Genomic DNA, 12,708 nt, shown 5'->3' on the forward strand with positions numbered 1-12,708 from the left:
CCACACACAGACACCACTCTTTGCTTAAAAACCTTAGCTCTGACATCTCCTCTCAAGCAGCTTAAACCTATTCCCCCTCGTGTTAGCTGTTTCAGCCCTCGGAAAAAGTCTCTGATTATCCACACGACCAATGCCTCTCATCATCTTATGCACCTGCATGATTTTCTCCACACTGAATAAGACGATGAGCTCACTGTGGTTTTGACGTTCTTCAGGGCTCTGGACGAAGTTGGTTAAACTCCTTCTCCGCTCTTTTCAACGTTTTGGGTCATTTTCACCAATTTTAAAGGACTGTGCCTCAGACAGCTGGGTTGTTGCAATCGTTACGTACCAGCAGCAATAGATCATTAATGGAGTCTGGTTTCGCTGTGAAAACCACTAGCTTTATCTGTATCTACTCCAAATATAAAAGATTAAACGAAATAAACAGAAGTTAACAGTGTTGTGCGTATATATAGCTCCCAAACAATCAATCTTGGGAAACAATGCTTAAAGTTGTAAGATGGTAAAGTAGAAAAGCTCAGTAATCCACGAAGTAAGTGAGTGAGAGGAGAGATTTGTAAATCCACTCGAAAATGTAGCATTTTGTGTGTGTGTGTCTCTGTATTTCCAGCAACTGTGGAATCTCCTGTGTTTTATATCTGCATTTTACTTTGGCATTGGATAACGTTGATATTGAGTATATTGTTTATGGGAGCTTTCGGCGTTAAAACAACTGCAGATTTTTCTATGCACACACGAAAAAAATGAGGTATGAATATTGAACCAGAGCCTGCAGAAATATTTAATGGCACCGTGATTACCCATAAGGCCGTGCGTTTAAAATTTCGCCGGCGCTGAAGCACCGAACAGATGCGCAGGCGTCAGGGCTGATGACGTCACCAAGTATCACGCATGCGCACGGTACACAGAAGGCCTTGGAAATAGCGTCTCCGGGTAAGATCGATTCTCTGTGTTTTTATCTTAAACACCGACTGAGGGACGATTCCTGTGAACTGCGGGCACCGTAGTCCACAATCCCGGGACCGTCCTGCTCTCTCCCCTCTCTCTCAGCCCCACGGGCCCCGGGGAGCTTCCGGCTGATGAGGGAATGGGAACCGATGGATATCTCAGACAGAGCTGAGCTCCAGCTGTCTAAATGCAAGGATTAGGAACTCGGAGAAAGGGAACAAAATCGTTTATATCACCAGTTGAGAAAATCAGCTTTGTTCTACCTCCAATCACAAACAAGAGAAAATCTGCAGATGCTGGAAATCCAAGCAACATACACAAAATGCCGGCGGAACTCAGCATTAGTACTCTTTTCCATAGCTGATGCCTGGCCTGCTGAGTTCCTCCAGCATTTTGTGTGTGTTCTTGTAATGGACTTTTCTAGCGGTGAGAACATGTTTTGTCCAATTCTGTCTAGGTACCTAGTGATATCAAACACCTTTGCCCTGGGCAACAAGTAGCTTTCAGATCACAAATGTGCCAGACTCCAATGAGACAGACTACTGCCCTTCCCTTCATATTCATTGACATTGCCATCACTGAGTTCACCACCATCAGTCATTGGGGGAGGGTTCAGGGGGAATAATTATGTAGAATACAGAAACTGGTGTTACCTGTGTGTATTGTGGTGATGCAAAAGTTGCTGGAGAATTTGCAAGTGGGAAGAAGTGAAGTGATATTTGGAAATCTGACTTTTTAAAGCATAGTTTAGCAAGCAAATCACATATGGACAATGTGCAAAAGCTTTGGTGAGAAAATCCTTCATTACCCGTTACGAACCCAGAGGAGATCAAAGTTCCTATTGACCGTGATTTGCTAGCTGTGAAAATGAATACATCTCTATATAAAATTCACTGTGCACATCTTATCACTGGGTAAAAAAATGCACAGTACAATATTTATCTGCACACTGGATATTACAAATTAGAGGGGATATAGGAGGGAAGGAGGGGAGACCTCCAGTTTCCCTGATGCCCTCACCTATAAGATGTGCATCTAGCTGCAGCTTGTAACCCGGCACTTTAATGAGTTGGAACTTGAAATGGATGAATTTTGGATCATCCAGCAGTTGGAGGGGGTGATAGATATGACATGAAGAGAGGTGAGTTACACCCAAGGTGCAGGACACAGGAAACTGTGTGAGAGTCAGGAAGGGGAATGAGGTTAAATAGCCATCGCAGAGTACTTTGTTGCTATCCTGCACAACAGCAGGTGGACCACTTTAGACACTGTTGGGGGCAATTACCTGACAGACGAAAGTCAAAGGGGTGATAGGAGATTTGTTAGTTAGGGGAACAGACCAAGAGGCAACTAATATCCCAGTGATAAGGCTTGCTGGAGGTAGTGCGGGGGGGGGGGGGTGATGTGGTTTAAATAAGTTGTAGGGGGAATGAGAGCTAGATTGACAGAACATATAGTGGAGAGGGTGAATTGAATTGACTTTATTACAAATATCCTTCATATAGATGAGGAGTAGAAATATTTACGTTACGTTACCATCTAAATGTGTAATTTAAATTAACATAATAATTAGTTTGTACATAGGACAGTTAGGAAAACAGAAATCAATTATTCAGTCTGATGACCTGGTGGAAGTTGATGTCCCGGAGCCTGTTGGTCCTTTTGCTGTGGTACCGTTTCCTGGATGGTGGCAGCAGGAACAGTTTGTGGTTGTGGTGAACTGAGTCCCCAATATCCTTTGGGCCCTTTTTACACAAATCTATACCTCTACCATCCAGGCTCCCATCCAAACTTCTTTTAAATAGTAAAACCGAGCTCATATTCACCAGTTGTGCTGGCATCTCATTCCACACTCTCACAACCATTTCAGTAAAGAGCTTTTCCACATGTTCCCATTAAATTTTCACCTTCCCCACTTACCCATGCCGTCTAGTTGTCACCCAACCTCAGTGGAAAAAGCTGCTTGCATTTATTTACCCAGTCTTCTTCCTCATGATTTTGTAGACTTCTGACAAATCCTCAAAGCAATGTGTAATTTCCTTGTTTATGTTTAGAGCCTTTTTTAGGTGTATAAGATGATGAGGGACATTGATCGTGTGCATAGCCAGAGGTTTGTTTTCCCAGGGCTGAAATGTGTGGAATGCACTGCCGCCTTTTTCGGTGAGCGTGTTTCAGTTACTGTGGGGCCAGGAACCCATGCAGCTCAGTGGAGCAGGGAATACTACCAATGGAGAGAATCAAACAGAGCCAGGTCACAGATTGGAGATGGCAGAAATGCCCCATTCTTATAGAAACAGGAGGAGCATCAGAGAGTTTGATGGTCATTCCAGATACCAGCACTGTGCCCAGTTAGATAATGATTTCTCTCTCCAACTTGGGTTGAACCTCACTGTAACTGTGTGATGTCAGATCACACCTTGACAACTCAGTGATCTCATCTGAAATGTTGTCCTACACCCACTGATGGATTTTGTATATCTTTTTACAGGTTACAAATCACAAGAAATTTCTCTACAGGAATCTAAAACACAACACACCAGTTTTGCTGTCTCTGTCCAGATATTTAAGAAGTGGAGCAAGCGATTCACTCGATCATCATTCCTGCTCAGACTGCGGAGAGGGATTCACTCTATCATCTGACCGACTGGCACGCCTGTCATTTTAAACGGGCAGGGGGTGCCCATTCATCTGCTCAGACAGTGGGAATGGATTCAGATGGACATTTCAACTGAAGGGACATCAATAAGTTCACACTGGGACAAGGCCATCCACCTGTTCTGTGTGTGAGAAAGGATTCAGTTGGTCTTCCCACCTGTGGACACACCAGTCAGTTCACACTGGGGCAGAGGCTGGTCATTTACTGAATTTGTGTGGAAGGTTTTACTCGGTCATCTGACCAAATGGTTCACCAGCAAGTCCACACTGAGGAGTGGCTGTTCACCTGCTCAGACTGTGGGAAAGGATTCACTAAGTCATCTAAACTGAAGCTACATCAGAGAGTTCACACTGGGGAGAGACCATTTACCTGCTTGGACTGTGGAAAAGGATTCACTTGCTCATCTAAACTGAAGGTACATCAGCGAGTTCACACTGGGGAGAGGCCATTCACCTGCTCAGACTGTGGGAAGGGATTCACTCAGTCATCCCACCTGTATGCACACAGGTCAGTTCACACGGGGGAGAGGCCGTTTACTTGCTCATACTGTGGAAAAGGATTCACTTGCTCATCTAAACAGAAGGTACATCAGCGAGTTCACACTGGGGAGAGGCCATTCACCTGCTCAGACTGTGGGAAGGGATTCACTCAGTCATCCCACCTGTATGCACACAGGTCAGTTCACACGGGGGAGAGGCCGTTTACCTGCTCATACTGTGGGGAGGGATTCATTTTGTCATCGCAGCTATTGAGACACCAGTCAGTTCACACTGGGGAGTGGCCATTCAACTGCTCAGTGTGTGGGAAGGGATTCACTCGGTCATCCACCCTACAGAGACATCAGCAAGTTCACACTGGGGAGAAGCCGTTCACCTGCTCAGTGTGTGGGAAGGGATTCACTCGGTCATCCACCCTACAGAGACATCAGCAAGTTCACACTGGGGAGAAGCCGTTCACCTGCTCACTGTGTGGGAAGGGATTCACTTGTTCACCTGACCTGAAGGTACATCAGAGAGTTCACACTGGGGAACGGCCATTCAGATGCTCAGACTGTGGGAAGGGATTCACTTGTTCACGTGACCTGAAGTTACATCAGAGAGTTCACACTGGGGAATGGCCATTCAGATGCTCAGACTGTGGGAAGGGATTCACCTGCTCATCCCAACTGAAGGTACATCAGAGAGTTCACAATGGGGAACGGCCTTTCACATGCTCAGACTGTGGGAAGGGATTCACCTGCTCATCCCAACTGAAGATACATCAGAGAGTTCACACAGGGGAGCGGCCATTCACCTGCTCAGACTGTGGGAAGGGATTCACTAGGTCATCCGACCTGTTGGTACACCAGCGAGTTCACACCGGGGAGCGGCCATTCACCTGCTCAGTCTGTGGGAAAGGATTTACTTCGTCATCCCACCTATTAGCACACCAGCGAGTTCACACAGGGAAGCGGCCATTCACCTGCTCATACTGTGGTAAGGGATTCACTAGGTCATCCGACCTATTGGTACACCAGCGAGTTCACACCGGGGAGCGGCCATTCACCTGCTTAGACTGTGGGAAGGGATTCACTCAGTCATCTGAACTGAAGGTACATCAGAGAGTTCACACTGGGGAATGGCCGTTCACCTGCTCAGACTGTGGGAAGGGATTCACACGGTCATCTAAACTGAAGGTACATCAGCGAGCTCACACTGGAGAGAAGCCATTCACCTGCTCAGACTGTGGGAAGGGATTCACTCAGTCATCTCAACTGAAGGTACATCAGCGAGTTCACACTGGAGAGAGGCCGTTCACCTGCTCAGACTGTGGGAAGGGATTCACTCAGTCATCCCAACTGATGGTACATCTGCGAGTTCACACTGGGCAAGGCCATTCAGCTGCTCAGACTGTGGGAAGGGATTCACTCAGTCATCCCAACTGATGGTACATCTGCGAGTTCACACTGGGCAAGGCCATTCAGCTGCTCAGACTGTGGGAAGGGATTCACTCAGTCAGCCCACCTACAAGCACACTGGTCAGTTCACACTGGGGAGAGGCCGTTCACAGACTCAAGCCTGAATTATCCCTCTGTGTAGACGCTACAGTGTAGCATACACAGTAGCCCACGCAAGTGGCCTATGCCGTTGTGAGCATTTCTACTTGTGAGTTCGTGTGTCTGCGTTGCTCTGGCAAAACGCTAGTTGGTGTTGAGGTTCTATGGCACTGTGTTGAATTGACTCGTGGCGTTGGGAACAATGGCGACTGCTGAGTACATTTTGTTGGAGTTGGAGCTAATCGATGTTGAACAAGAGTTACTTTTATTGAAATTACTGCAGCGCAGAAAAGAGAGAAGTTTTTCCATTTGTTAGTGCAGTTCGTGATGTCCAAAGCGATGTTTGTGGAAATTTATTTGCATGAATTTCATGTCATTTGCCATTCTTTATAGTATACCAATGAAGAGTTGTACAAATGTAAATATTTTCTGACTTCCTCACTTAACCTCTCCTTGATTTGGCCCATTTTCCAACTTCGAAGCAACAGGAAATCCCTGGGAGGAAATGTGTTGCTACCAAGCAGACCGATCACAGTTCCCGCAGTCTGTGATGCACAGTCAGCGGGAGACGCTCATAGAGTGAGTACTGTTTTAGATTCGCTCCATAACCTTTACTTTTTTTAACCTTTGATCACCCTTATCTAACTTATTTTTACCAACACCAAAAGATTCTTGCTATTTTCTTGGGCTTATTGTTAAGAGTTTATTGTGAATTTTTGAAGATATGCAAACAGAAATGGCTCTTAGATCTAAAGGACGAGAACCTGGGTGCAACCTGAATGGTAATGGAAAGAAGCAAGCTCATCCGCAACACACTGAATTAACTTATGAACTGTTTATGGAGGTTTTGGATAAAAAATTCGATGAACTACAACAAATTTTTAAACAAGGTATAAAGGCTTTTCAAGATTATATGGTTAAGATGGATTTATTAATTAACCAGCAACAAGTTCTTATCGCGTCTCTGTAAGAAGAAGCTCGGAAACGAGATTTGACAATTGAAAAATTGCAACAGGATTTAATTTCGACCACTAAGTTGGTGGAAACACTTAAAGCCAAGAGTGTGGACTTTGAGAATTGGTCCAGAAGACAGAACCTACGTATACTTGGTCTCCCAGACGGCATAGAAAAAGACGACCCTTCGAAATATTTTGCTCAACTTTTAAAAGATGCATTCCCACGGTTTTCCCAGATAACTCCCCGTTACTTGATCAAGCACATAGAATTTGGCGTTGTTCATCGAGTGCTCCAGCTAAAAATTCAGTTGTAATTGTCCGGTTTCATTATGTACACGACAAAGAACAACTTATTCGTGTGACTCGGCGGGTTGGAATGGTTAAATTTCGAGATTACCATTTCCGTTTGGTTGAAGATTTTAGTCCTGAAGTTATGAAGAAAAGGCTTCTTTTTAAACCTCTGATGTCTGAATGTTATGAGAAAAATCTAAAACCTGCGCTCTTATACCCTGCAAAGCTTAGAATCTCTCCATCGAATGCTCCACGCCAGGTTTTCCTTTCTACATCTGAAGTGAGAAAGTATCTGGAGGAGAACTTCCCTACTGCTATAGACACTAATCTCTAATAAATGAGTGATTCTGATCGTGTAAAATGGTTTTTGATTCCTCAAACCAGAGTTAGTCTCTGGTTATTGGTGTAGGTTTATCCTATACTTTATTTTTAAGTTAAAGTGTGTTTTCGTTATATTAATCACTCTGTTTTATACACTTTAACCATTATACTATATTTTTGACTATTACTTTTGTTCCCTCGAAGGTATATTTTTAACCCTTCGAAGGTGAATTCTTTTTTATTAAGATGGTGGTTTTTTGGAAAAATATTCTTGGTTTTGTTTAAAATGGCGTTATTTTTGCTTTTCTCGTCTTCTTCCTATAATGTATCGCTTATCATAGTTTAAATATTTCTTGATTTGTTTGGGTTATAACCCGATTTATAAGCTTTTAGTGATTTTATTCTTTTTTTTTACAACTAAGTATATTAAGAAGTATGGTTTTTAGTATAGTGATTATAATTTTTAAAGTTGGGGTGGTTTTTTTATATATATCCTTTATATACGGAGTGGTCTTCCGCTGATATGGGGGTAGAATTAGTCTCATTTTTTTCCTTTTTCTAGCCATATTTTGGCTTTTTTTCTTTTTCTTGTGGGGGTGGGGGATGGTCTGTTTTCTAATTTAATTTTTCTTTTACCAGTTTGTTTTAGTTTTTTCATTTGGGCTGTTTTTGAACTACAGATATGTCTACGGTGTCGTCACCTCCGGGTCCGCTCTTTATTTTTGTTCCTCTTCCAGGTGCATGAGTTTATAATTTGGTTAACCCTTTTTATACCAAAGGGTTGATTTTAGAAGCATGGCTCAGACCATTAATTTTGTGTCTTGGAATACTAATGGTTTAAACCATCCGATTAAATGAAAGAAGATTTTCAAAGTATTCCAAAGACTTAATGCTCATATCATTTTTGTACAAGAAACTCATGTGAGGAAGGAGGACAAATATCGCTTTTTTATCTCTTGGCGGGGTCAACAGCATCATTCGAATTCGAATGCCAAAGTTAAGGGAGTTTCAATTTTTATTGACTCCTCTATTGCATTTATTGAACACGATATCCTTTCGGATCCGAAAGGTAGATTTTTGTTAATTACGGGTTTACTTTGTAATAAAAAGGTTGCTATGGTTAATGTTTATGCTCCAAATGTGGATTGTCCTGATTTTTTTAAGTCCTTATTTACTTCTTTACCTAATCTAAATGAATATAAGTTAATAATGGGTGGTGACTTTAATAGTTGTTTAAATCCTTTGATGGACAAATCTATATCTATTCAGATTTTACCGAATAAGTCGGCCACTTGTATTAACTCCTTTTTGACTGATAATGGAGTTTTTGATATTTGGAGATTTTGGCATCCTAACGACAAAGTGTTTTCTTTTTTCTCACATGTTTATCATTCTTATTAGAGAATTGACTATTTTGTTATTGATTTGTTTTATTCCATCGGTAATTGGTTGTAATTATGATATTATAGCTATCTCTGACCATGCTCCATTAAAACTTTCTATTAAATTTACGGATACAGCTTCTAATGTTAGACAATGGCGATTTGACTCTAACTTATTGCAAGATCCGGACTTTATTAAATTTATGAAGGAGCAGATCGATTTCTTCTTTTCAACTAATTCCACGGATGATATTTCTTGCGGAACACTTTGGGACACTTTTAAAGCGTATATACGTGGACAGATCATCTCTTACTCTGTTGGTCTGAGAAAACGCATTAAGAAGGGAACTCTTTTATTGGTTGATAAAATTAAAGAGATTGACAAGAAATATTCGATCACTCCTAGTAAGGAGCTTTACAAACAAAGGGTTGAACTTCAAACGGAACATAGTTTATTACTTATATCTCCGATTGAAAATCAATTAATGAAAACCAGATCTGATTTTTATATACATAGTGATAAATCGGGTAAACTGTTAGCTAGTCAGTTGAAGAATGTTTTGGTTAAACGTCAAATCACTAAGATTTGTCAGCAGAATGGGGATTTGACAGTTAACCATGATGAGATAAATAAGTCATTTCAAGACTTTTATACCTCCCTGTATCAATCTGAATTCCCTCAGGATCATAATACCATGTGTGATTTTCTTGGGAAATTGAATTTTCCAAAATTATCATCCGATGATCTTTCAATATTAGATACTCCTATTACGGATGCACAAATTAAAGGGGTTATTTCCTCAATGAATTCTGGGAAAGCACCAGGTCCAGAAGGGCATACAGTAGAATTTTTAAAATGTTTTTCCGCTACTCTTTCTCCTTGGTTATGCAGGGTTTTTGAAGAAGCAATGAGATTGGGGAATTTGCCGCAATCTTTTTATAGAGCTTCCATTTCTTTAATACTGAAGAAAGATAAAGACCCTACTGACTGTGCATCTTATAGACCAATATCTTTATAGAATGTGGACTCCAAGATCTTTTCCAAGTTACTGGCTTCCAGGCTGGAGAAGGTATTACACCAAATTATTTCGGAAGATCAAACCGATTTTATTAAAAATCGCTATTCTTTTTTCAATGTTAGGAGATTACTGAATATTGTTTATACTCCTTCACATAGCACTTCAGAATGTGTTATTTCATTAGATGCGGAGAAAGCATTTGATAGAGTTGAATGGCCTTACTTATTTTATGTGTTGGAGAAGTTTAATTTTAGTCCAACATTCATTTTTTGGATTAAACTGATTTATCACACTCCAGTAGCCTCGGTGTTTACTAATAATCAAAGATCTCCCTTTTTTCGTATATTTCGGGGCACTAGACAAGGCTGTCCTCTTAGCCCATTACTATAAAACATTGCTTTAGAACCTTTGGCAATTGCCATCAGAGAATCACAGGATATTTCGGGTATTAATCGTGGGACAGATATTCATAAGGTATCTTTGTATGCAGATGATTTATTATTATTCATTTCTAACGCTGAGAAATCTATTCCAGCAGTTCTATCATTGTTGGCTCAATTTAGTGAGTTTTCTGGGTATAAGTTAAATCTTAATAAGAGTGAATTGTTTCATTTGAATAGACAGGTCCCAAGTTATGGAAATTTACCTTTTAAATTAGTTAATGACTCTTTTATTTACTTAGGGATTAAAAATCACAAAAAACCATAAAGAATTATTTAGGTTTAACTTTTTACCTTTAATTGATCAGATTAAAAGCTTGTTTACTAAGTGGTCACCATTATCTTTATCTCTGATAGGTAGGATTAATGCTAATAAGATGGTTATTTTACCTAAGTTTTTATATATTTTTCAAGCGGTACCAACTTTTATTCTGAAATCTTTTTTTACTAATGTTGATTCAAAAATTTCCTCATATATATGGCAGAATAAAAATCCCAGGTTAGGTAAAATATACTTACAGAAGACAAAGAAGGAAGGTAGGTTGGCATTACCTAATTTCAGATTTTATTATTGGGCAGTTAATATTAGATATATGTTATGTTGGTTGAAAGACTGGGATGGATCTTTTGGCCCTCATTGGGTGAGTTTGGAAATTAAATCGGTACCAGGTGATGCTCTGGGTTCTATTTTAGGGACTTCTCTCCCTTTTGCTCTTTCTAAATTGCCGAAACGAATTGACAACCCGATAGTTAAACATACTTTACGTATATGGTTTCAATTTCGGAAATTTTTCGGGTTGACTCAATTCGTTTTAAATATTCCTATTGTATCTAATTGCTTTTTCCACCCTTCAATTATAGATCAAGCTTTTTCGGCTTGGAAAACTAAGGGATTACTAAGATTTTCTGATTTATTTTCGGACAATTGTTTTATGTCTTTTGAGCAATTATCTAATAAATATAATGTGCCTAGAGTTCATTTTTTTTTATATTTACAGATTAGGCATTTTTTAAGTACGGTACTTCCTACGTTTCCAAATTTTGTGTCTTCAGATATTTTGGAGAGTTTGTTTGAATTAAACCCTTTTCAAAAAGGGCTTATATCAAAACTTTATAATGTAATTATGAAGATACGTTCAGAGCCCCTTTATAAGACAAAAAATTTTTGGGAAATAGAGCTTAATCTTATTATTCCTATTGAGAATTGGGATAGAATTCTTCAATTAATTAATACATCATCTATATGTGCCAAACATTCATTAATACAATTTCAGGTCGTACATAGGGCCCATATGTCCAAGGCTAAATTAGCTCATTTTTATTCTTATATAAACCCTATTTGTGATAGATGTCAGTTTGAAATCGCGTCTTTAACTCATATGTTTTGGTCATGTCCGCTTTTGGAAAAAATATTGGAAAGATATTTTTGATATTATCTCTGCAGTATTGTACATCGATTTACAACCCCATCCTATTACCGCAATTTTTGGTTTACCAATGATGGACTCACTTCATTTATCTTCCGCCTGTCGAATGATTGCATTTCTCACTTTGGTGGCTACAAGATCTATTTTGTTGAATTGGAAGGAAATTAATCCTCCCACTGTATTTCACTGGCTTTCTCAAACTATGTTATGTTTAAATTTAGAAAAGATTAGAAGTCATGTACTCGATACTTCTATTAAATTTGAAAAGATATGGAGACCATTTATTCAATATTTTCATATGATGTAATATGACCCTGTTCCAAGCTTATTGGATTTTTCAGCTTTAATCTTATTTATGTTGAGAGGATCGGAATTGACGACACTGATGATTATGTATTCTTGTGAGATATTATAAACAACCCTTTTTTTTCTTTTTCAAGTTTTTCTTTTTTCTTCTTTTTTTGCTTCTTTTTTCTTCTTCATTAACTATCAGTTTAGTCAATTTCTCCATTCTTATAGAGACAGGAGGAGCATCAGAGAGTTTGATAGTCATTCCAGATACCAGCATTGTGCCCAGTTAGATGATGATTTCTCTCTCCAACTTGGGTTGAACTTCACTGTAACTGTGTGATGTCACCTTGATAACTCAGTGATCTCATCTGAAATGGTGTCCTACACCCACTGATGGATTTTGTATATCTTTTTACAGGTTACAAATCACAAGAAATTTCTCTACGGGAATCTAAAACACAACACACCAGTTTTGCTGTCTCTGTCCAGATATTTAAGAAGTGGAGCAAGCGATTCACTTGATCATCATTCCTGCTCAGACTGCGGAGACGGATTCACTCTATCATCTGATCGACTGGCACGTCTGTCATTTTCAACGGGTGAATGCCCATTCATCTGCTCAGACAGTGGGAATGGATTCAGATGGACATTTCAACTGAAGGGACATCAATAAGTTCACACTGGGACAAGGCCATCCACCTGTTCTGTATGTGAGAAAGGATTCAGTTGGTCTTCCCACCTGTGGACACACCAGTTAGTTCTCACTGGGGCAGAGGCTGGTCATTTACTGAATTTGTGTGGAAGGTTTTACTCGGTCATTTGACCAAATGGTTCACCAGCAAGTCCACACTGAGGAGTGGCTGTTCACCTGCTCTGACTGTGGGAAAGGATTCACTAAGTCATCTAAACTGAAGCTACATCAGAGAGTTCACACTGGGG

General features: G+C 40.1%; 1 protein-coding gene across 1 annotated transcript; it reads left to right on the forward strand.

The window, feature by feature from the left end:
- The first annotated feature begins 871 nt into the window (after positions 1 to 871).
- Positions 872 to 12,300, forward strand: LOC140721098 (uncharacterized). Its single transcript, XM_073035963.1, has 4 exons — positions 872 to 936; positions 3,440 to 4,282; positions 4,361 to 7,294; positions 12,188 to 12,300. Exons 2-3 carry the CDS (start codon positions 3,852 to 3,854, stop codon positions 5,529 to 5,531), a joined length of 1,602 nt encoding a protein of 533 aa, XP_072892064.1. The 5' UTR covers positions 872 to 936; positions 3,440 to 3,851; the 3' UTR covers positions 5,532 to 7,294; positions 12,188 to 12,300.
- Positions 12,301 to 12,708: the final 408 nt, after the last annotated feature.

Source organism: Hemitrygon akajei, unplaced genomic scaffold (assembly GCF_048418815.1).
Source record: "Hemitrygon akajei unplaced genomic scaffold, sHemAka1.3 Scf000050, whole genome shotgun sequence".
Taxonomy (NCBI): domain Eukaryota; kingdom Metazoa; phylum Chordata; class Chondrichthyes; order Myliobatiformes; family Dasyatidae; genus Hemitrygon; species Hemitrygon akajei.